General features: G+C 39.6%; 1 protein-coding gene across 1 annotated transcript in view; it reads left to right on the top strand.

Moving 5' to 3' along the window:
- LOC124159243 overlaps nucleotides 1-23193 on the top strand; it is a 438003-nt gene that overhangs the window by 410535 nt on the left and 4275 nt on the right. The window contains exon 3 of the mRNA XM_046534918.1: nucleotides 20652-20961. Within this exon, the coding sequence (XP_046390874.1) occupies nucleotides 20652-20961 (310 nt within the window). The remainder of the gene's footprint in view (nucleotides 1-20651; nucleotides 20962-23193) is intronic.

Genomic DNA, 23193 nt, shown 5'->3' with positions numbered 1-23193 from the left:
TAACGAAGGAGAGGAATAGAAGAGAGAGAGAGAGAGAAAAGGTCGGAGTTGAGGCGTTCCCAAAATCATTTGACGGATGTTCTCCCATTAACCATGAAAAATAACCATGCGTCGAGGTTAAGTATCAATTTAGGTAATGAACAAACGAACGCTAAGAAATAATGAAATATAACGGGATTGTTTGAAGTACACACCAATTAAAAAAAAAGGAGTGTATTTCCAACATGTAATTTAAACATTTTGGAAACAAAAAAGGCAAAACTCCAACGGCGCTGAAAGCAATCGAAGAAACATTACGACGTCACACTTCGACATTAATAAAATCCTATATTTCACGTGGATAAACAAAGGTTTGACAAGGATATTCGGAGGGGTTAACCAAATCAGCATAAAATAACTGTTTTTAAAAAAGGAACTAAAGGCTTCGTTCGAGGCTTAAGATCCCATCCGAAGAACGGTTAAAATAATATTGTAGATACCTCCCACCACGCTAAGGCTAAGAAATCTAAGAGAGAAGAAATTAATATGATTTCATACATATCTTACATTACGGAGAAAACAGGGAACAGATTTAAAATGTTTGGATAAAAACTACGTTCGCTACTGAATTGTTACTAGTTATTACCGGATATGGAATGGTATTTGGAGGAGGCGACCAACAGTTGAGGTCATTTACTCAAGAGGGAAAGGTCTGGAGCAAAGGGTGGAGAGAGACCCGGTGTCAGCATTAGCCTGCTCTTATCGGAAGACGCCACGGGAACCACAGCTTTACGCCCTATCCGATTGACGGAGTGTTGCGCTTAAATTGTACTCCACACAACATTCAAGCAGGGATCGGGAAGTCTCTGAAAATTCTTTGCAACCGCCGAGCTTTGAACCCGAGCTCACGGGGTGGAAAGCCAATACACTAGCCACTACACCAACCCGGTAAAGGATATCAGGTAATCGGGTAAGTGGAGTATCTGGTTGAACGAAATGAATATATAAGTACACTCCACAATTATCGAGGCACTAAGAAGCAACGTTTTAAATAATTTGAATACATGGCTAGATTCCATAGATAAGGAATCGGTAAGCGAAAGACTCCAGTTTTTTTGGGTACTTTCAACCCTGACGGTAAACAGTGGCGGATGCATTACACGGGCAATAATTAGGTAACGGAGAGTAGGGTGGATAGCTCGTTAAGCCAGGCTGTGGCTGTTTGCTATTCGTTCGGCGAATTAGCGGTCAAGGAATAGCGGTCATGGCTGAGAGAGCACTTGCAGGGTCAATGCAAGAGGCAAGAAACGAAGGGAAATCATTTTTTTTAAAAAGACAGCGTGATTTTTTCCGAAATAATAATGACTAAGATTAACATCAAGGGAGGAAGTACAGAATTTAATGAGACTGCACGGCTAACAAGTTTGGATACTTTTCATACGAAGATGAATTATCAGAGAGGCCATGAGAACAGCGATAAGATGCATTTACGAGTTCGCAGAAGCAAGAGAACGTACACAATGAGCCATCTTTCACATCAAAATCACAATGCTTAACATAATTCAGACATACTAAAGAAAATAACTGCATAAAGGAAGAATGTAGAGGGAAAGCAAAATGCAGTACATGGGTAATTGGTCCTGGAGGAGAGGCGATTGATTGAATCACAGCACAACAAGTACGGGAGAAAATCTAAGAACGGACTTCCAAAAACGTCTAGAAATGAAAATAATAAACAGCAAAAACAAAACCTCTGCTGCCGCGTAAAACTGTCCGAAATACCGAATAAGCAACCGTATTAACATCTTAACAAAGCAGAAAAAATATTAACACGAGAAAGTCCAAAGGAAACAGCTATGATGAGATACGGTTAGAAGAGCCATTACACTTCCAACCGTAACGGATTGTTTTATCTCCCTCGAAGAACGAATAAAAAACAAATAAAACCAAAATCGCGACGTTTACTAGGGAGATAAAATTCTGAATAAAATACGAGATTTAAAATTCGGCCCCGGTCGTCGGAAAATTTCTGCGTCGATGATCTGGCGAGATGAGCTTTTAAACTGCTAATTACCTCAAAGTGCAGTCCTTTCCAAAGATATATGATCTTTGGATAAATTAAGCAAATCAGGCAACGAGAAACAAGAACCATGGTCATAGTTTTCCGCACAGAACCTTTAGATCGCTCGAAGCCTTTTACTATGTTTTCTAAGACCAAGCCTCTAACGTGAGGCAAAGCAGGGTCAGTGTATCACAAGAATGAGTCCTCTAATTTCCGAGCCATGTTGCCCAGAAACCTTGACGCTAACACGAGAGGATTTTACAGCATTTGATCTTTAAAAATACGCACATTTTTCGACGAACATGCCTCATGTGTACGGCTAAAGTAGTATTTAGATAGCATACTACAAAGCATGATCAGTTGTCGCAAAATTAAGGTCAAATCCACATGTCTACACTGATCATAATTTCAATATGCATGCAATTTGACAAGTATAAACAACATTTTTTTAATGTTCTTCTTACAATATTCAGCACTATAAGGGAGTGGTGAATCTAGGCTACTAATCACAGGTTTCAAGTGACCAAACGATTTCTTTTGGACTCAAAGCAAACGCGCATGATGCAAGGTTGCCATAGAGGAGGAACTAACCCTCTGTCCTATGGAAATTTAGATGGCCTGTTGCTGAGTATAGGGCGAGTGCAAAGTTCAAATATCAAAAGCACCCTCCGAGTTCAATTGTTCCTAAAATGACTGAGAATGTCTCCGGTTGAGTAATTTTATTAATTATAATAATTATCCCAGAAATTTACATCAGAATAAACTCTACACAACTAAGGTCCATTCTGTGGATTGAGAATTTTTTCATAGGAGTAGGCTTTAAGAATTAACAGCAGGTGCACTATCTCCATAACAACAAAGAAGCTGAAAATGTAATCGCCCATCGACAAAAGTCACTAATCATGGACATTACGCGTACCAGCTTTTTCGCATTGAATTCGCTTCACGTAATTCCCGCACGACAGTCGTCATTGAGTGAGAACACCGTGAATTGTACTTCCTTACAGCCTAACATGTTATTTCATGTGAGGTGCAGTGCCGCTGTAACTACAAAAAAAAAACTGAAAATATAATTGCACATCGACAAAAGTCGCTAAACGTGCACATTTCAACGCGTACCAGCTATTTCGCATTGAATTCCCTTCACGTAATTCCCGCACGATAGTCGCCATTCAGTGGGTACACCGTGAATAGCCTGGGGCAGGGAGGCGACCAACCTTAGGGCTACCTCCGACATCACGTACTTCCTCCTTGTGCTTGCTAGACCAGAATGAATAATAACAGCACGACGGATGTGACGATCGATCATTTCCTGGGTGACGCGAGTGAAGCGAAAGATGTTTCGAAACATGGCGAAAACCACGTGCAGACACACAAGCACGATTATCGAAATCGCAGGAGGAATGTAAAGCGATTCCCGAAAAGAAAAAAAGGTATTTTCATTAATATGCATGCGAGAAAGCCGAGGAGAAGACAAAAATAATAAAGAAATAAGGCATGAATACTCATCATCGCCGTTGATCTTTTAAATATTCACGCACGGGGATATGGATGAGATAAAAAAAATATTAAAAGAGCAGACTGTGTTTTGGGGGGAGAGAAAAATGTAAACGCTGTTTTTTTCACAGATTCGTCGTTGGAGCTATGAAAAGAAGGCGTGAATAGGCCAAATGGGAGTAGAAAGCCAAGAAATTTTCAATTTAATCATCGTAATTCATATCATGAATGTCACAACAAACGTAACGACGGTAATTGTAAATGAATATACATAAGGATGTAATGAAAGTAACGCACGCTAACCACTGAAATAAGAAACGAGAGAATACCAGATAAATATCGCGTAATATATAATATTTGTATCGCATTAATAGATCATCCAATTAAAAAATAATACATATATCAAATAAAACCTTCCTCGACAGGAGCCAATACGAAACATATTATTACTATTTCCTCGAAACTGAGTACGTAAATGCAGCAGCAGGAGTGTGAAGAAAAATAAAAAGAGAGAAATGGAATAAAATATACTAGAATCTGGCTCGCATAGCTTAAGATTGATTATCTAAGGTATATTTCAATGAGGATTTTCATTTCGATTCACCAATACCAAAGTTAAGTAAATTCCGAGAGCAGTGGCAGTTGCCGTTTTTTCGGCAGAAAAGTGATTCAAAATCAAGATAATAATGAACGATCGTTGGAACGCCATATTGGTTCATGACCTTTTTTTACACCTTAAGTGCATTGATGAAATTTCCTTTAAAAAATTAAGTACTTACATTTTTATGGAATAGAACAATCAAAAAGATGAACATGAACATTCATAGTTATTACTTTTCTTACGATATGTACGCATAACTTTTGATAATCGTATAAATGCTTTAGTGGGATTCTTACGTACTATAGTAATGATATAAAAAAAAGAAAAAGTGGTCAGATGCTATCAGCTATCGGAAGAATACATATACTTATTACCAGTTCATCTGGCATTATAATCAATCTGCCATTATATTTCGAAAAAAATTTTAATTGGCCACAAAATCGACTTTAAAAACATTTTCGTTTAATTTCGGCTTTTTCCCTAAAAAATAACGGATTTTTCACCCCCAACTAATAATGATGAGCGCGAACGCGGGTTAAATTTCATTTGATATAATTTAGGAGTTGAATTCCTATAAAAAGTTTTAACAGCCGTCATTGTTACAAAAGGTGGTACCGTCAAATAGGTACTACCTTTCCAAGCGCCATCTTTGTAGCTAAATTCATGCAGTACGAAGTCCTGTCCAAGCAAAAATAATGTGTGACACTAGATTTAATTGGTTACATAGAGAAAATGTTTCTTAGGGCGAATTGGTCTCTTTAATCTAAGAGGTAAGGTAAGAAAGCTAATCAAAGAAAAGCATTTGACAAGAGGCAAAACTGTCAAGGCGGTCGGATAAAGATGTCATTTGTGACGCGCATTTTAAGTGCATATATGCTCGCAAGTGGAAGTTAAACTGAACGTTGGAACAGAGGAATTTTTCATAAGTAGTCGATATAGGCACTTGAGTGATTTCGCGGTTAATGGGCCCATATCACAGGAAAGAATTTAAGGCCGCTAAGTGGTTCCCGCCACAGTATAAAACGAAGAGGACGCACGAACGCAGGCAGACATGCAACCAGTTCCGTGCAACAGGTTGCTGGGTGAACCGAGATCATATTGCACGCCGTTATTCCAGGTGATTCAATGGGAGAGAGGGACGGACCTCTTGAAGCGGCTCATTGAGCAACCCTATTCTCTTCTTCCATCGTCATGCACCGGAGGAACGTCGAAGCGCTTATCTGCATCTTAGCCGCTCCATCCCGCCCCGCGGCCGCGATATAGTTGAACGATTACCACTCTGGGCTAAGACAAAGTTTCTCACGATGGTCATTGCCATAAAAATTAGTTTAAAAAACCAAATTCAACCCTTAGCACTTCTACACGATTTAATACATTCCACAGATTTATTTTGTAATATTACCGATCGAAGTTTAAAATTGTACAGCCGTTGCTGAAATAGAATTCCATTACGTTACGCTCAGTGACGTCATGGCAAAATTAGCGATGCCGGAACGCACTTTCCTTAACTTTTTTACAAGAGAAATATTACTGTTTGTTTATTATTGTAAGTTATTATTTACATTTTATTATATTGTTTATTACATTGTTCTGGTTACGAATTTAAATATTAGAAATTATGAAGCAGCAAAATTTATAATAGTGTTTTTTAACTATTTTGTCTTTTGTTAACCAAAGCGGGAACGGCGTTCCGGCACCATGACACCACTGGCTGCGCTTAATGCCATTAAATCTATACTCATGATAACTGAAAAAACATTAACTCTTCCAAAGATTTTTTTATTTCACACCCAAAGAAGTTGTAGAAAAAAATGGCATTTCCTTCATCATTATTATCATAACTTTACCTAACGAACATTTCTACTAAGTAAAAGGCCTACTAAGCATTAACTCCGCTACAAATTGAGAATAATTCCGTACTCTCGCGTGCTCTTAATTTAAAGACATTAATACTAGGATACAGCTTTCCACTGAACTATCCCATCAGCTCATCCTCTTCATATTTATGCATGTCTCTTCATTAATTAAGGCGTTCAAACGAAGCTGTTAAAACAGGCTGTATTGCACTAAAAAGACTTCGTGAGCCAGCACAAAAAATCATGCGTATGCTTTTCCCTTAGATCTCAGCCACGCTTCAGCAGTCGTTCACTAATAAAATATTGAGTTTTAAAGGAATTTTAAGAATTGTTTGTAAAAAGACGCTTACGAATTGTGATACTTCTACCTAAATCTTCTAAAAGGAACACTTAATAGTCACGAAAAACTATTAAATATATAAATGAAAATAATGGATCCACACACACATTTGTAGGCCTTTGTTGATGATAACGATGACAAATTGCGCACTACGATCAAATTCAAATGTCATTCGTCCCTTCAAAAGATAGCCGTTCTTGCAGAGCTAAACGTTAGCATAACGTTTTAGGTATCTATCAATATTCAAAATTAAAATAAACCGTACTTCACACCCGAATCCGGACTATGGTGAGAAGAAAAGAGACATGCACAACGACGAAAGTAATCCGTATTACAATCGAAACACTGCTATGAAACCAATGTCACCCCACAGACCAATGTCATTCTCCCATATTAATGTCACCCCACAGACCAAACACTGCCCAAACAAGTTGCACAAATTATAATAATAAATATTTAAGGGATTATTCGTACCACAAACTTTTTTCTTCACTTTTCGCCGTGAACGTAATCAATCTCCGATTAGCAGAGGCCCTTCAATTTTTTTCACGAGCACCCGAATTTGTTCCTTCAAAAGAACACTTTTTTCGACTCCGACTGCAATCAATCAAAGCGGGTCTACAAATTCCACTACGACGCGCCCAAACGTCCAATCTACTCGAGGCCTTGGCAGGAGGAAGTGACTTTTTTTGAAGAATGTAACTACACTCTACACGTCCGCCCACCTTTCCTGGAGCCTATCGTAATAAGCAGTTTGTGGAAAATGATTAACGCTGAATTAACGCCGAAATTGACTTGGTTGCCGAGGTTATTTGCTGACTCCCATACATTGCTGGCGTTCGCAGCGCGATTTGGCTCAAAAAAACCATGCAAGGGGGTGGAAAAGAGGTACACGCTTTGTTCGAACAATTTATTTATTAACTGAACGTAAACGAGAGTAGTTTATAGAGTAACAACTAAATGGGGGCGCTCATTCCGGATCATCGCCGCTTATGACATACACGCATCTATAAACATGAAAGAGGATGTCTGTTTGTCTGTCCGCTATGCAATTCCATATGGCTACATGGATTACGACCAAAGTTTGTAAATTGGTGGATCTCATGCTCCCAAAGCCCGTAGTCCCACTTCTGTTTGTGTACGACGCGTTTTTTACATCGTTTTCTCATTCGCGTTTGTAACGTTACGTCATCAATCTTCTGTGGTTTCACATCCTGGAGGGTATGCACAACTCTTGACACACTCAAAGGAAAACAAAACTCAAGAGGATTCTTCACTTATTAATCCTCTCATAATCAGTGCAAATCTTTTTGCGGGGGTATGCATTCATACGAAGAGTTTGGTCTACGCACCCACGGACACTCAAAACGATCAATGTTGCAGAGCGAAGTATAAGCTGATCCCGTGCGCGGTAGACGAAGATGGTTTTTTTATTGTTTGCTGTTTCATATGTATATCATACCTCCTTTTTCTTTCACCTAAAAATCCTGCCATGTGGCTGTGAATTCCAAGTTCACAGTTTCCTATTCTTTGGGTACTATCCCTCCAGAGCAACGCCGGGTGGCCAGCCTTTTTATTATAACTGGTTTGATCCCGATAACCTTCACTTACGTCTGCACTTAACGTGTCATTATGACAGCAGTCAGAATAATCCATTGTGAAATATTACGGTGTGAGAGTAATCGATAAAATTAAAAGAGCAAAAGGGAGCAGAAATATTTTAATATTCTTCATGCGTTACGACTTGGCTTGACACAGGCTACACAAGCATCAGTTTATTAATGAAAAAAGAGTCTGCCAGTTAATATTATCAATATTATATTTATTTGAAATAATGGCTCATGGCAGACTAAATTGCACAACGCCGTCACTCCAGTATTAATTAACTCTTAACTCCACCGAAGCAGCGCAAAAAACTTTTGGTTACCTGGATTTTATTTTCAACTAATTCACATGACCTGACTGAAATTCAGAAAAATTTACAGAATTGTTCAATTTTGGTTCGTACCGCAAATACTTTTCCGGCCTATTTGAGCGATGAATTGAAAAAATAAAAAATTCAAAATAAATGCTCACTTTCAGTCATAAAATTTGCTTAAATTCTAACTAACGTCAAAAATAATTAAATACTGCATAAAAACAAATTTACAAGGATCATTAATTATTTTCGCCAACTCTTTGCATTTTACTCTGTAGCTGGAGAGAAAATACATCAGTCAAATGGAAAAAGAGGAATCAACAGATAATTCGTCAATTTACAGACGACTCCCGATCGACTGATTTATTTTTCGTTACTCTTAGAAGTTTAAAACTTCATCTTTAAGGTTATCATCTTGATCAGGGGCGGATCCAGGATTTCTTTCTGGGGGGGTTGCACAAGCAAGGCCGTATCCAGGATTTTGTTCTGGGGGGGGGGGGGGGCACAAGGATATCTCGTAATACAAAACAAACGCAATGATAATGGGACCATATTAAAAATCTCGCATATTTTTTAGGGTCTGGGGGGGCACGTGTCCCCGTGCCCCCTCTGAATCCGCCTATGATCTTGATTATTCATGTTACAGAGAGTGGACTCTTTTCAACATACACCTCTACACCAAATATGAAAATTTTACCCCAATATCTTTCTCGTAGTAAAATTTTGAGAGAAATGTTGAGAATGGTTTAATTCAAACTCTATGGCGTATAAAGATGAACGCGTATGTTTTAAATCAGTAATATGTCACAAAAAAGATATATTAAGGCCAGTGATTGATGCAACCTCCCAAAGCATGCTCTGTATTTCATCTACATTCCAAGAACCTTACTTACGAGTTTAAAACATTGAATCTATGTAGGCAGTACTATTATAAAATAATTCATATTAAAATTTGTAATTACGTATTGGCAATAATTTGTGTAGTTCCGACAGATCCTCAGTCTTGGTTCAATAATAATATTATAATAATGTATATTTTACTCCATAACTTTTTTTAGCATTTAAATACAAATAATCTGTCACTATAGGGAGCCACAAACTGTGGCGGAGCGAGAAAGATAAATATAAAAACACAATTACTTTCATTCATAAAAGAAAACAACATTTTGAAAAAATCTTTATTTTTTAAACAGATTTCTAAGACAAATGAAGTTTTTTCGTCCATGAAAGGAGTTAAAATTAGTTTAAAACCCTCAACTTAGTTCCCTGTATTTTAAAAAATATTTCTCCCTTACTTTTGGACCCCCCCCCCCCTCAACCAAATTCCTGGCTACCCCATTGGCCTCAAAAGTACAAGCACCTGAATCGAGACTGCCTTCCGTAAATAAATGCATGACATTTCTGGTGTTTTTATGCAAAAACTGAAAATTTTCCCTACATATATGTACACAAATAAGACTATTTCATTTATGCCAGATTGTGAACAAAATCAGCATACATATTTCTTTTTTACAAAACATCAAGCTATATTATCTAAACACTTACATGATTAATTAAAATTCGGAATACGAGTTACAAATATAAAACAAAACTTCGATTCTATTTATAGATAGTATCCATTCCTTCAGCAGCTTTAGATTTTTTCTTGCGTAATGTTTTCAGAATGAAATTTTTAAATACTCTGGCATATTATTTAATAGTTTAGGTCCTAAGTAAACAAAAGCATTTAAATAGTGTTAGGCTTGTTTTTGGAGTCATTACACATCGCTTCCTTTTTAAATAGTATTCATCACTATCGGTACTTTTAAATTCGGGGTTAATTATCTTTCAGTGGATAGCAGGTATCCATTCCTTTAGCAGCTTTAGAATTTTTCTTATGTTTTCTGAAAATTTCGAATTCTCTGGTAGATCATTTAATAGTTTAGGTCCTAAGTAAACAAAGGACCTCTTAAATCAAGCGTCTTCAACCCGCTGCCCCCGGGCCTCATGCGGCCCGCCGGCTAATTTCTTGCGGCCCCTAGAGGCTAAAAAAATATTGTATCGCGTCACATAATATAAAATAAATATCGACAAACTCGTCAAAAATAAACTATGTCAAAAATCGCATTGATTGATTGAACTTGTAAACCTATAAAAAGATTAATGCACTATGAAAGAGCGTTTTTTTTCTTTTATCGATGTGGTGGTAAAGTGACGCGGTGCACTGCGGCCCTCCAGACGATGTGGAATCGATTGTTGACCCTTGCATTAAAAAAAGGTTGAAGATCCAGTCTCAAATAATGTTAGGTTTGCTTTTGAAGTCATTCACATCCCACCTTCTTGAATAGTTTTCATCACCACCGGTACTTTTATATTCGGGGTTAATTTTCTCTCCGTGAATCGGCCTTGGTATCCAAGGCGACACCAGACGGGAGGACAACAACATGAGGCCGGGCCGAGCTGTTTGAGCTATGAAGCCCACCCGGGTCCGAAAGCCAGGGCGGCGGCAGGTGTTCGTCCAACCTCCCCCTCGCCTCGCGTTCCCGTTTCACTGCTACCGCCTCCACTCCTCTACCTGTGCGAGCTTACTAAAACTTCCTCCAGGAACGAACAGACACCCGACTTCCGGGGGATGTGCTCCTGGGATGAGGGGGGAGAGGGTGAAGGATTTTATGACATCAGGGTAGCACGGACCATCTCTCATTTTTATGCAAAAAAAATGACCGAAGATGATTCCTCCGCGATTTTTTTCGACCGAAAAGGCGGGTCCCCTCGTTAAAAATAAGTAAGAGGAATATGTTCACTGAATGGTCGAGGGAAGGTTGAAACAGGATGCCCACTGAGGTGTAATACGAGCTCGGGGTTTTCGGATATTATTTTTTAATACTCTCTATCGTCCTTCCGCCCAAAACAGCTCTAGCGTCCACACGCGCGAGTGGACACCACTCCTGTTTTATGAGGGAAAAATAAACGGCGAAGCAAAACGGTTCTGCAAACAATCTCAATCTTACGACCACTCCGCGCCCGCTACGAGCGTAGTGAAGAACAAGAGAAAGGACACTTTTGATTTCGTCGGCCTGGCTGTGGGGTTAAATCCATTTTTGGGTTTTTCCTTTTTTTAACACTTACCTTGCAGACCTTTGTACTGAAGATCTGTACCCCAGCACTGTCCATTTTCAACACTTTGGTGTTTTTTTTCTTAAATATCAACCTTTGATGGAAGGAATAAATGTTAGCTATCATTCCAAAAAAATGAATTTTGGTCATTTATTTATTTCATTATTTATTTAGAGGTTAGGTTTAGAGATGTTCCATTTTGTTAAAAAATGGAAAACCAAGATTTTTCAAAAGACGGATGGCGACGGAAAAACGACTTGTTATCCATTCGCAAGGCGTGTTTCTGTCTCAATGTAGGATTTCACACTCAAATTCTACATTAAGACAGGATCGTCTAGATTATGGAAAAAAGTCGTTTTCCGAAATATCGGCCTGTGCGACTGAAATAACCTGTTACAGCAGTGGCGGATAGAGATGGGGGGCGCAGGGGGCGCCCCCCCTTGCGGGCTTGCCCGTATTGCCAAACATTGCATAACCGCAATTATAAATTTTTAAATCATAAGATGGCATTTTCTTGTATGCGTGTGTAATAAATTTAACTAAAATTTTCTCAAACTCTGCATGTGACTTGATTATTTTTTATTGGAATAAAAGTAAAGTAACTCAAGATATCTTTTGCACCCCGAGTTTTTTTTTTTTTTATATCCGCTACTGTGTTGTAGAGTCCGAGAGAAATACTAGAATGTTATTCACCAGGAAAAGTTAAACTTTTTATTTAAGTTAAGATAATTTATCACTAGTGATGATATCCAGGAAACATTCCCGAAGAGAAGACTATATAAATAGCCATTGACTGGTAAATTCATAAATACCCAAAATGAGGGAATTTATAAATTTACTAGCTTGAGCACCAATAATAAAACGTATTTTTTGAGGTTGGGATCATTTATTATTCAGAAAAGGGTTTAATACACCAGGGAAGATTTAAATTCCTTTTAAGCGCCAGTAATAATGATGATGAATATGTAATAACCGGAGATATGAGATATCCGGAGGAAAACTATAGATAAAAATTCTAAATTCAATATAGATATAATATTAAATTTTCCAAATACGGACATTAAAAGGTGATGATCGTGACATTAGGCGGTCAGGTCCAAAGGGAACCGACGCGACAGGACAATGGCAGGGATCGAAATTAATGTTGGAAATAACAGTAAAACTACATTAGGTCATTCGGTGTTACCTAGCCCTGGATTTTCCCTTCATGACGGGTATCATCCTTGCGCTTCCACTGATAAAGTAAAGCAATAAAAGAAAAATGCACAATTACAGAATTAGAAATGCGTACAAAAAAAACAATTTTTTGATTTTGAAGTAAAATGGCCTTTACAGAGAACTTAGCGTACGACTACGGGAGAGATGGGTAGAAAATCTCACCAACACTGTGATCAACACGAATAGTAGGGATTTCTCATAGCATAGATGTAACGCGCAAGGTGCCGGGAAGCCACCCATTCGTGGCGGAGGAAGTGGCGATAGCCCCTCCTACCCTTCATATACAGGAAGTTTCCCACGGAGTTACGGTTCCCAGAAATTTCATCGTCCCAACTAATTGACACCTTTCTCGGATTCGAACCCAGGATATTTCGATAATATCAATCCAATTCTAAAACGATACAAATTATTCGCTCTTTTCAAACCTCCATTATTATTATTACATTATTCTACCGATTAAGGTAGGTTTCCATGGAGTACTAAAGAAGTGATCTGGGAGAGTCCCTTTCCTTCCAGCGCTACCTTCTTCAATTCACTGTAAGGCCAACTCCCTTTCAATCTATCTAAAAAAAACCTCCATTATAGATACAATATTAGCCATTTTACTAAGGAATTGATGGGTTACATTGACAAAGAGATTCTGAATATGGTCCAAGAACCATATTAACCATCGGATTGTACAAGTTTATTTTTAGATTTAAAGCTGTGACTTTATAGCGAAAATAATAACCGGCATATATATCGTAAAGGGGACCGTGGGGGCTCATTAGGTAGAGCGCTGAGTACCTGAAGGTATTAATATTTGCCACCTTGGACAGCAAGGAGATAAAGATACATAAACAGCATATCAGGCATGATATGGTGGAATATCACACTTTGAATAATTTGGAAATTTTCTCGAGTAATTTTTTTTTAATTTTCCAAATGATTTTAAGCTTCAAATTAAAGAATACAGCTCGATTTTCATAAGATTGGGAAGGTAATCTAAATGAGAAGAGTTTATCACCGATAAATAGGGCATTATCATCAATCAGGTGCGGCATTATCGTAATACGTAGACCTGGGACCCCTTCTACCGAAAGAGGACAATTATTAGCGCTTAAACTGACTACAGCCCGCAGCTTAGACATATAGGAGTACTTCTTATTCGTTTTTGATTTTACATTCATTTTAACATAATATATCGTGGGGTGTCTTAATCAACAATAAAAAAGCCTAAACTTGCATAGATCTTCACCCGCCTGAAATATATTATATACCCGATACCCTCATTAAACATCGCGGTTATATCTTTCACAAAACTGAGAACTTATCCTGCCCAGGCAAGGGAAACAATCCCAGCTCCGACGGTGAAATCCATTCATGCACGTAATGACGGAAAACGGTACCCTAAACTCGAACCGTTCATGCACGAAGGCACACACACACACACCGATTCCAGTCGAATTCCCTCCCGAAGACTCCATATTTCAATGACGAGGCACGAGAAGCCTACCCGCGGTTAACTCAATCAGCTCTCAAATTACGTACCCACATCTACCGATCGAAAATAAAGAGCCCGCGAACCGATTGAAAATTACAAGAATTATGCGTCATGAAGCACAAGAGCCGCCTCGGCGGCTGCAACTGACCGCAAAACTTCGAATTATTTGAACAGACTCGACTCGCAAAATGATCCACATTAAGAGACCGATCGAGACCAGTTTTTCTTCCACAGGCATCACATATAGACGAATGCTTTTCCGTTCGGGTCGGGTCGACGTCCCGACGAGGAAACACCGGAGGTGGACCGAAAAGGTATCGGCCTAATTTACGGCACACAAAAGGCGAGCCGATTCCAACACGGCCGGGATCACCCGTAAATGAGAGAATTCATCGAAGCAGTGTCGCATCTTGCAGATTTATCGAGACCACCCTTAAATACGTAATTTCCTGGGCAAAAAGTCGTGGCAAGAGCGTTCAGATTTTAGCGAGCGAGGGAACAGTTTTATGTGGCATCCAATATACGTCAAGCACAATACACCTCAACCTGGAGTTAGTTGAAAGTTATGACCACGCATATTTAATCAGACTAAGGACTCGTTGAAGCATCGGTAATGAATGGGAAAATTAATTCACTCCAGCATTCAAACAGAAAAAAAAACGTTCGTACAGTTCACGGTCTTCCGCCCAGATATAAAATAAAACTAGCCTCAAGAAAGTAGGTATATTAGGAGTTATGATAAATAATAATTTAGACGACACCGAGGAAGTTGGCTTGGAGGGTTCGCAAAACTCTAAAACGATCACATCAACATTATGTCCAAATGAGCCTCAAGCTTGTAAGATGTTATATTATAGCAATAGCTGGTAACATTTTATCGGTTGATACCGATGAAACTGATGATGCTGTCACCTTAATCACTTGTTGAATGCGGCTAAATATTACAATTTATCTGTGCTGTTCATTCCAAAACACACCACCTAACATACGCCATCTCTGCATTCCACTAGTATTTTTCCCTCCAAAATTTTCTCCTAAAGATAAACTAAATTGCTAGGGCAGACCGGAAAGTAAGCCGCAATAATTTTTCCCAAAAACTTTAATATGTACCACAACCAAAAATATCACAAATTAACTCATATTTTTGACCTACTTCACTTCATAGTCACGAATTTTCTCAACACATTTCTCCCAGTATTTATTGTTGCTATTCATCTTCGTGGTTCCAGTTTCAATATGCCTTGTTCGTAGAAGTCCGTTTGCTGGGAGAATAGCCATCTGCGGATTGCTGATTTCACTTCAGCATCTGTAGCAAAGTGTTGACCAGCCAGGAATTTCTTCATGGGGCCAAACAGATGTCAGCCAGACGGTGACAGGTCCGGACTGTATGGTGGATGCTGGAGCATATTAGCATATTGTAAATTATAATTAAAGTCATTATTTAGTTATAGCTAACTCTATCCTCTTTAGCATTTGTAATAAATTCAAAGTGAGAAAAATTGACTACATAACTTACAGATACGATTCGGATTCGATACAACATGGAAAATTAATAATGATAAAGATAAAAAAGCATCGTACTCATGCTGCTAGAACAATGGCTTCAATGACTTTCCGGAGAATTGTCAAATTTATTCAATTGACAACCGAGTATCCTCGATACTTAAAAAAAATTACAGGAACAATAAAAATTCCTCCTCGCAACAAAGCCCAACAATAAATGCAAACTAAAAGAAGAAAAAATAGAGGCTAGTTAGGTAGTTTCAATGGTCATTAATTAGACATCCATTCCCTATTTCATCGAAGAGGAACTAAAAATCGGCATGCTCGGCAGTAAAAAGTGAATGACGACCAATAGATCATTTCCCTCACCCTGGAGTCAAAGACATACCAAAATCGTATGTAAAACAGCCCACAGAAAGAAAATTCCAACAGAAAACATCGTTTCCCGTCGTAAAAGCGGGAAGAACATCTCAAAGCTTCGTTCGATATTCCGTCAGCAAGAAGAAATAACTTTAACGACGGCGCATTGTCCGTCGTAAGCCACTGTGTAAGAGATGAAGACGGGCTAGTTTCATGGAGTGGTGAGAGTTCCGGGAACTCTCGCATGAAGAAAATGAAGAGGGCATGACTCAGAAGTTGCCGGCTTGCTAATGAGAATCCGACCGTCAAAAGAGCAATTACTGAGACCATCAAAAGTGGCCAGATATGAGCCCGGCCCGAATGGAAATATCTGGACATATCAGACACCCATTTTGGGATCGGCACTCTTTGCATGCCATGCAGCCAGTCATGTCATTTCCCTCAAGTTTTGAAATTACTTTTTTGTATGCTTTAGGAACTCGGGGACTCTCTAATTATCTTTCATTCCTCTTAACGGGGAATAAAATAGAGTGACCTGCGACTTGAGGGTGCTTATGGCGTAAAACGAAAAAGTTAGGGCTACTCAGCACTAAACAAAATCTCCATTTTTAAAACAAATGCTACAATCATTAATTTTATTCGCACAATTTAAGCTACGTTATTAGCCTAACTTAAATTTTCACTCATATTTATTTACTTCACACCAAAAACAGCACTTAGCGTTTTACATTGGGTTCTATAACTCTCACTCAAAACTTCTATCAAAGTTGGCTAGGATAGGCGAGGGTACAGCATACCCATGATTAAGACTAACTTCTCTCCCATCAAGTAATTAAGTTAATTTCAAAGCATGAACTGTACTTAAAGAGTCCCTCCTCACCTCAATAATTTCGGATTGGAGGGCCTGAAGTCTTCCCACGGGATTTAAACCTGGGATCATTTGCTCTGTAGTCAATCAGTTTATCTAAAAGGTCACCACACAGACTTTATTTGATATTTATAATTAAGTTCATTAGACCAGGCTACTGTGATCCCCTATGAAGGAGTCGGCAGACCACAGTAAGGGAATGCCTTCACTATTCATTTGTTCGCAACCAACCAGCCTTTCATTAATGTATGATTTACAGAGAAAATTCTTCCATTGTACCAAAAATATGCACCAAGAAAACTGATCAACAAAAATCAATACTATCAAGGACCTTAATTATAGGACCTAATCGAATCAAAATTACAGGAAACTTATTGAGACGAACATAAGTTTCGAGGATGCTAACATGAGCATCATAGGAATAAGAATTTATCGTTGGACAGAGGAATAGGGTGGTTTCCTATTATTTTTGTATTGCCTAAATCGAAAGATTATTACTCCTGGAGTACGTATTTCACGCTTTTAGATTTTTAAATGATCTGATGATGAAAAAAATCTATTTTTCGCGATTAAATGAAAAGTGAAAATTTTCAAGCGCGCGAAAACGCGACGGGTAAGTATGAATGCTGGGAAATCTCCGTGTGACGTCGTTGTGGTTCCCGCTGTCGCAAGTGAGGTGACTAGGGGCGAGGCTTTGAGCGCTGATACGACGCAGGATGCTAGCAGGTAGCAGAGTACCCTGCTGGCTGGTAGCGCTTGGCTTAAATAAGGATTATTAATACCTTATCAAACGAGGAAAACTTTCCGACCTCAGCCAGTTTTCATAGGTGATAATTAAGACATGTTTCCCTGAGCTCTGTGCCTCATGTAGGCATTTGACCACTGCCATTCGTCTAAACCGGTATTTCTAAAACCAAATAATTTGTATATTATGAATACACTAATGGTGGGTAACGAATCGCAATCAAAGCCTTTCGTTTTCTTTGATGAAGGAAACTACCCTACCCCGGGGTTGAAGAAAAAGTGAAATACGTTTGATTTAGTCAGGACTTGTGTGCTATTACTTTCGCTCAGAGGTCATTTTTAGAGAGGACATTGGGAAAGGATAATAAAGCTGTAGTTTTAACAGACTCTGAGGTAGAAACTGACAAACATGTGGACTGGAGCAGGAGAGAGAGGAAATATTAAGGAGCAAATAGAAGATATTTTAATGAGAACAGCAAATCTACAGTCCTCATAAAGACCAGGTGGCAGCAATGAAATCCGAACTCGGCAGTAAAGAACTAGAAGGGAAGATAGGATCAAAAGAGAGGGATATACACGGAGTCGCCGTATCTTCACCATCTTTGAATGCGGAGAAATAAATTCAACGGTAGGAAGCGTTGCAACACAACGGATATATAGAGAGGTAGAGAAAAAATAGGGATATGCTGTGGTTTCCTAATGAAATACTGCCACTAGAAAAAATTGTCATTTAGTCATTACCTACCAGGGAGGCAAGAATCAGTCTAATTGATGGCGGTAATCATCATCACCAACAGTCAGCAATGCGAATACAAGTTTGTCGCAGCTCTCCACTCAATTATAACAACAACAAATCTTTTGGCACTTCGATAATGAATTTGTCTTGATGATATTACCGGCAGAATTTTGACCCTGCTACCGATCGAGGCCAAGTTGTAACCTTGCGCAGGTGGACGCAAGAACAGATGTAGGGTCAAAATTACATAAATGAGCAGCGAATGTGCCAACGCACGAGTGAATACAAAAGGGGAGTCCGCGCATACGTAGTGATCAACTCCACCCACCAACGTCAAAAACCTTGGAATAGCAATTTCCAGGATCAGTGAAAAGGGATGACAAATCAGCTTAATCACCGCATAAAAGTTTCACAGAAAAAGTTAATTACCGTATCTGCAGTAGCATTCAGTTCCAAATTATTTTAAAGATTGTGGAAATGGCTAGTCCTCCGAACCCGAGGCTTGTGTTGCTTTAACGACAGCTTACCTAAAAAAGGGATATAAATTGTGGCAATCACCTAAATTGGGTGTTGAACAGTGTCTACTAGTTACGTACATCCCCACTTTTTCTTGGGGGAGTCGGGATTTTGAATCTTAACTAAATTTTGAATAGGGTGGTTTCCTATTATTTTTTATTGCCTATATCGGAAGATTATTACTCCTGGAGTACGTATTTCACGCTTTTAGATTTTTAAATGACGATATCTATTTTTCGCGATTAAATGAAAAGTGAAAATTTTCAAGCGCGCGAAAACGCGACGCGTAAGTAGGAATGATGGGAAAAAGTCCGTGCGACGCATTTCTGGTCCCCCCTCCCGCCTTGTGAGGTGACCTTGATCGAGGCTCTGAGCGCTGATAGGACACAGGATGCTAGCGGGTAGCTGAGTACCGTGCTGGCTGGTAGCGCTTGGCTTAAAAAAGGTTTATTAATACCTTATCAAACGAAGAAAACTTTCCGACCTTAGCCAGTTTTAATAGGTGATTATTAAGACATGTTTCCCTGAGCTCTGCGCCTCATGCATGCATTGGTAATCTCAGACGATGTATAACTCCTATCTTCTCCTATAGAAACTAGGTCCCTGTGACGTCACGTGGAGTGGCATCGCATGGGCGCCAATCTGGCCCTTTTCAAATGAGGATAAAAATGGACCATTGCCATTCGTCTAAACCGGTATTTCTAAAACGAAATAATTTGTATATTATGAATACAGTAATTGTGGGTAACAAATCGCAATCAATGCCTTTCGGTTTCTTTGATGAAGGAAACTACCCTATTGCGATTATTAGGAACTTATTATTAGGAGGATGAAGCGAATTTTAGCAACATATGATGCAGGCAAAAGCACTTTTAATTACCTATATAACTCTACATTTACATAAAGGCCGTTTTACACGGGGCACGGAATTGCGCAGGTTAGAGCTGCATTTATTTCTAAAATGGCGTGGAATTGCGCGAATGCATGAACGAAATTAGAACATGGGCTATTTTGCCGTCTCGCATCCACGCATTCTCTCATGTGTTCTAGCAATTCACCGCTTTACACGACGCAATTTTGATTGCGCCTTCGCACGTACGTCAGATTGCGCAATCCCGTGTACCGTGTAAAACGGCCTTAATACCCTGTAAACCACCTCCAGGGCGATAGGCTGGTTACTTAAAGAAGTCAACACTATAATGTGACTAATTTAGCAGTACGGATACGATCTGATGATTCCAACATTTTTTAGCTATTTAAAATTTGGTAAATAAGTACAACACCACACACAAATAATTTTACGGGTGCTTAACCGAAATTGGCTGTGCCGTATTTCTTTGCATGCTGGGTGAACATTACGTAAGAATTTGTTGGCGCTCTACAGCATCACTAATATTTTGGAGTGGTTAGAAGAGTGGTCAAATTGACGTCAGCAACTCAAGATAGGTGAGCGGCAACTTTCGCTCTTATCCATCCCTTCCGTCAACTGCATATTCTTCGAATGGATTCAAGGGCGTACCCAGGATCATAACTGGGGGGGGGGGGGCAAGCTATGGTATAGGGGTGGGGCAAGCCAAGTTGTGACATTAGTTTATGAGATTATTTCCTTGAAAAATAGTTTTATTTTAATTACATATCTTATAGTATTACATATCATTTTTCATGGGTTTAAAGAAAATTTGTTGAATACTTTCGTTTCAATTCAGGACTTATTTTTCTTAAAGACTTCTGCAATTTTTGCTTCTAGGGGGGGTAAGCTGCCCCCCCCCCCTTGCCCCTCGCTGGGTACGCCCATGAATGGACTGCAATTCTGAGTAAACGACTCCGAAACTGCTCCTCTAATCCTCAATTCTTCCTTCCCCTCTTGTTTGTAGATTCCGACTGCGTTCCCGAACGAGACCTTCCTGCGCAGCTCTTGGGCCGAGGAGGAGGACGAGTGGTGGTCTGGTGCGGCGGTGGAGGACACGCTGTCGGAGGAGGCGGCTGCCTTCCTGCTGCCCGAGTACGGGGGCGACCTGTTCGTGGCGCCCTTCCCGCCCCCGCCGCCCCGGCCCGCCTTCCTCGACATCCCCGACGAGGCCCCCTGCGACCTGTGCGGCTGGGCGTGGCAGGAGGGCAACGACGTCGAGGGCGACCTTCTGCTCTTCCTCGACGGCACCAGGGCCAACGGAACGGCGCTCAACGGTGAGGACCACCACCGCGCTTAAATTTGTACTCTGCGAGGGTGTCCGATAAGTACGCCCGGGCAAAGTGCACACGAATTTGGACTTGGTCGTCATACACGCCGTGGCAGGCAGCTAATTTTACCGAAACTAGTGTTTTTCCGCGGTCAATATTGCAGCGTGAAAAATGATAAATGAAAAATTGCTTCGCTTATTTTAATTATCACTGCTTATACATAAATAACCCTTAAAATGCTACGTGGATCAAGGATGCCGACTTACAAAAAATATTAGGGGGGCCCAAACCGGGGATCTTGCCCCGGGAAATTTTATAAGTAGTGAGTTTTAAGTTTTTTAATCATTTTAGAATAGTCATATGATCATCATTAAAACATTGATAACTCGAATCTCAATATCTGGACACTTCGGGAAAATCGACAAGCCTGACATATATTTTTCCTAACAACCATAACGAATTTTTGAGGGGGCTCGGGCCCCCTCAGGTCTCTTGGAGTCGGCGCCACTGATGTGGATAGAATAACAGAGGCAGACGAATCAGACGAATTATACCAGACGTCTGCGGTGTAGTTTTCGGCCGAGGTGACCGGGAGCCTTGATGAGTCCCGTAGCCACAATTTGCTTCAGGGAGGGATTTGCGTGGCATGCGTGTTTCCTCATCTGGTAATTTCATGCGTAGGAAAATTATAAATTTCACTTAAATACGCAGTACATTTCGCTCGCATGTCGCTGAAATTGTTTATGCTGAAATTTCCCCAGTTATTATAGATATATTTAGAGACTAAAAATAAATAAATACAAATTATAAAAAAATAAGTTATTTATATTTGTCTCCGTAGATTTTTTTCCGAAATTCGCACAATTTTTTGAAAATTTTTAACTCTCGTGTAAGTTGTTAATATTATCCTATTCTGAGAAAATCTCGAATCTGAGACCCTGATATCAATCAAATTTAAATAGTTTACTGAAAGTGAGATTAAAAGTGACCCTCGGCAAGCCGTCTCCTTGGCGAATGTATGGTGGGCAGTCGCTGCAAAGGTAGACATTTCAAGGGGAACTGGAGCCCCTAAGCCCTCTCCTGATTACATGCCTGCCCTAAGCTATTTCAGATACGGGGCCCTTTAGAAGTCCAGATATTCGAGAGATATGTGAGAACCAAATACGACTTTCAGTCAAGCTCCTACAAGAAAGTGTAGGCCCTACGCTATATGCTGTGTAACTTGGACGTAAATCCTGCACTGCCAATCAGATCAAGCCGGAGTAAATTTGCTTGATGATCGGAAATGAGATCCATCTCTCTTCAAAAAGCAGCTCGCAAGTTTCGTGATCATGCCTAACCCTTAAGAGATAAATTTACCTACTCCAGCCAGTCATTTTCACCATCAAGGTGTTCAAAGCATTAAATGCCGAAATTTTAGTACAGCATAACAGTAACCTACCATTTAAAATGGCATGGATTATTCGCTTCACTAATTGCAGGTTAAACAATGATTAACACCACGGGCGGATACAGGATTTTTATCTGGGGGGCCACAAGGGTCTGACAGGCAAACGATCTTCTCATACTTGAGATTAAAAACAAAATATAACATTTCTTGAACGAAATTATATCATTGATTGTATATTCTTTATTTTGATATGAAGTTATTAATATGAAATTAAATTATTGATGCACCGTAATACACAAAATAAAACGAACGTAATTATAACCGTATACAAAAATTTGGCAATTTTTTGATTGTGTGGGATGGGAGGGGACACGTGAACCCGTGCCCCTCCCCCCAATGGTTAACACATCACAGAACCGATGCCCGCAAGGTTCAAACGCAATATTTGGGCCCTTGGAAGATGAGACAATATAAGGGTATGCAAGCAGAATACATTGAATGAGGGTTCTAGATGAATCCTTACCTGAAGAATACGCTATCTTTTTGTTTACAGGCGATGTCCCAACAAACTTGGTCACTCTCAGTCTAATCCAATGGGCCATCAAACAGGAGGACGGCAAGATCAATCACAGTCATCAAAACGATGCAAATGGCAAAGATTTCGCGTTCACTGGCAGCACATTCGTTTCATTCGCATAATACTATCACACACCAGAAGTTTACAACGCATGATAGAATTATACTAATCAAGTATACAAAAATAATCTCCGAAACTTCACTGACTCAAACCAATTTTACGTCTCCGAAAAGACGCTCCATTCGCAGTTAAGTACGGTGACAAATGACTG

This window comes from Ischnura elegans, chromosome 5 (genome assembly GCF_921293095.1).
Source record: "Ischnura elegans chromosome 5, ioIscEleg1.1, whole genome shotgun sequence".
Lineage (NCBI taxonomy): Eukaryota > Metazoa > Arthropoda > Insecta > Odonata > Coenagrionidae > Ischnura > Ischnura elegans.
The sequence above is the reverse complement of the archived record's forward strand: the minus strand, read 5'-3'. Positions and strand labels throughout refer to the sequence as shown.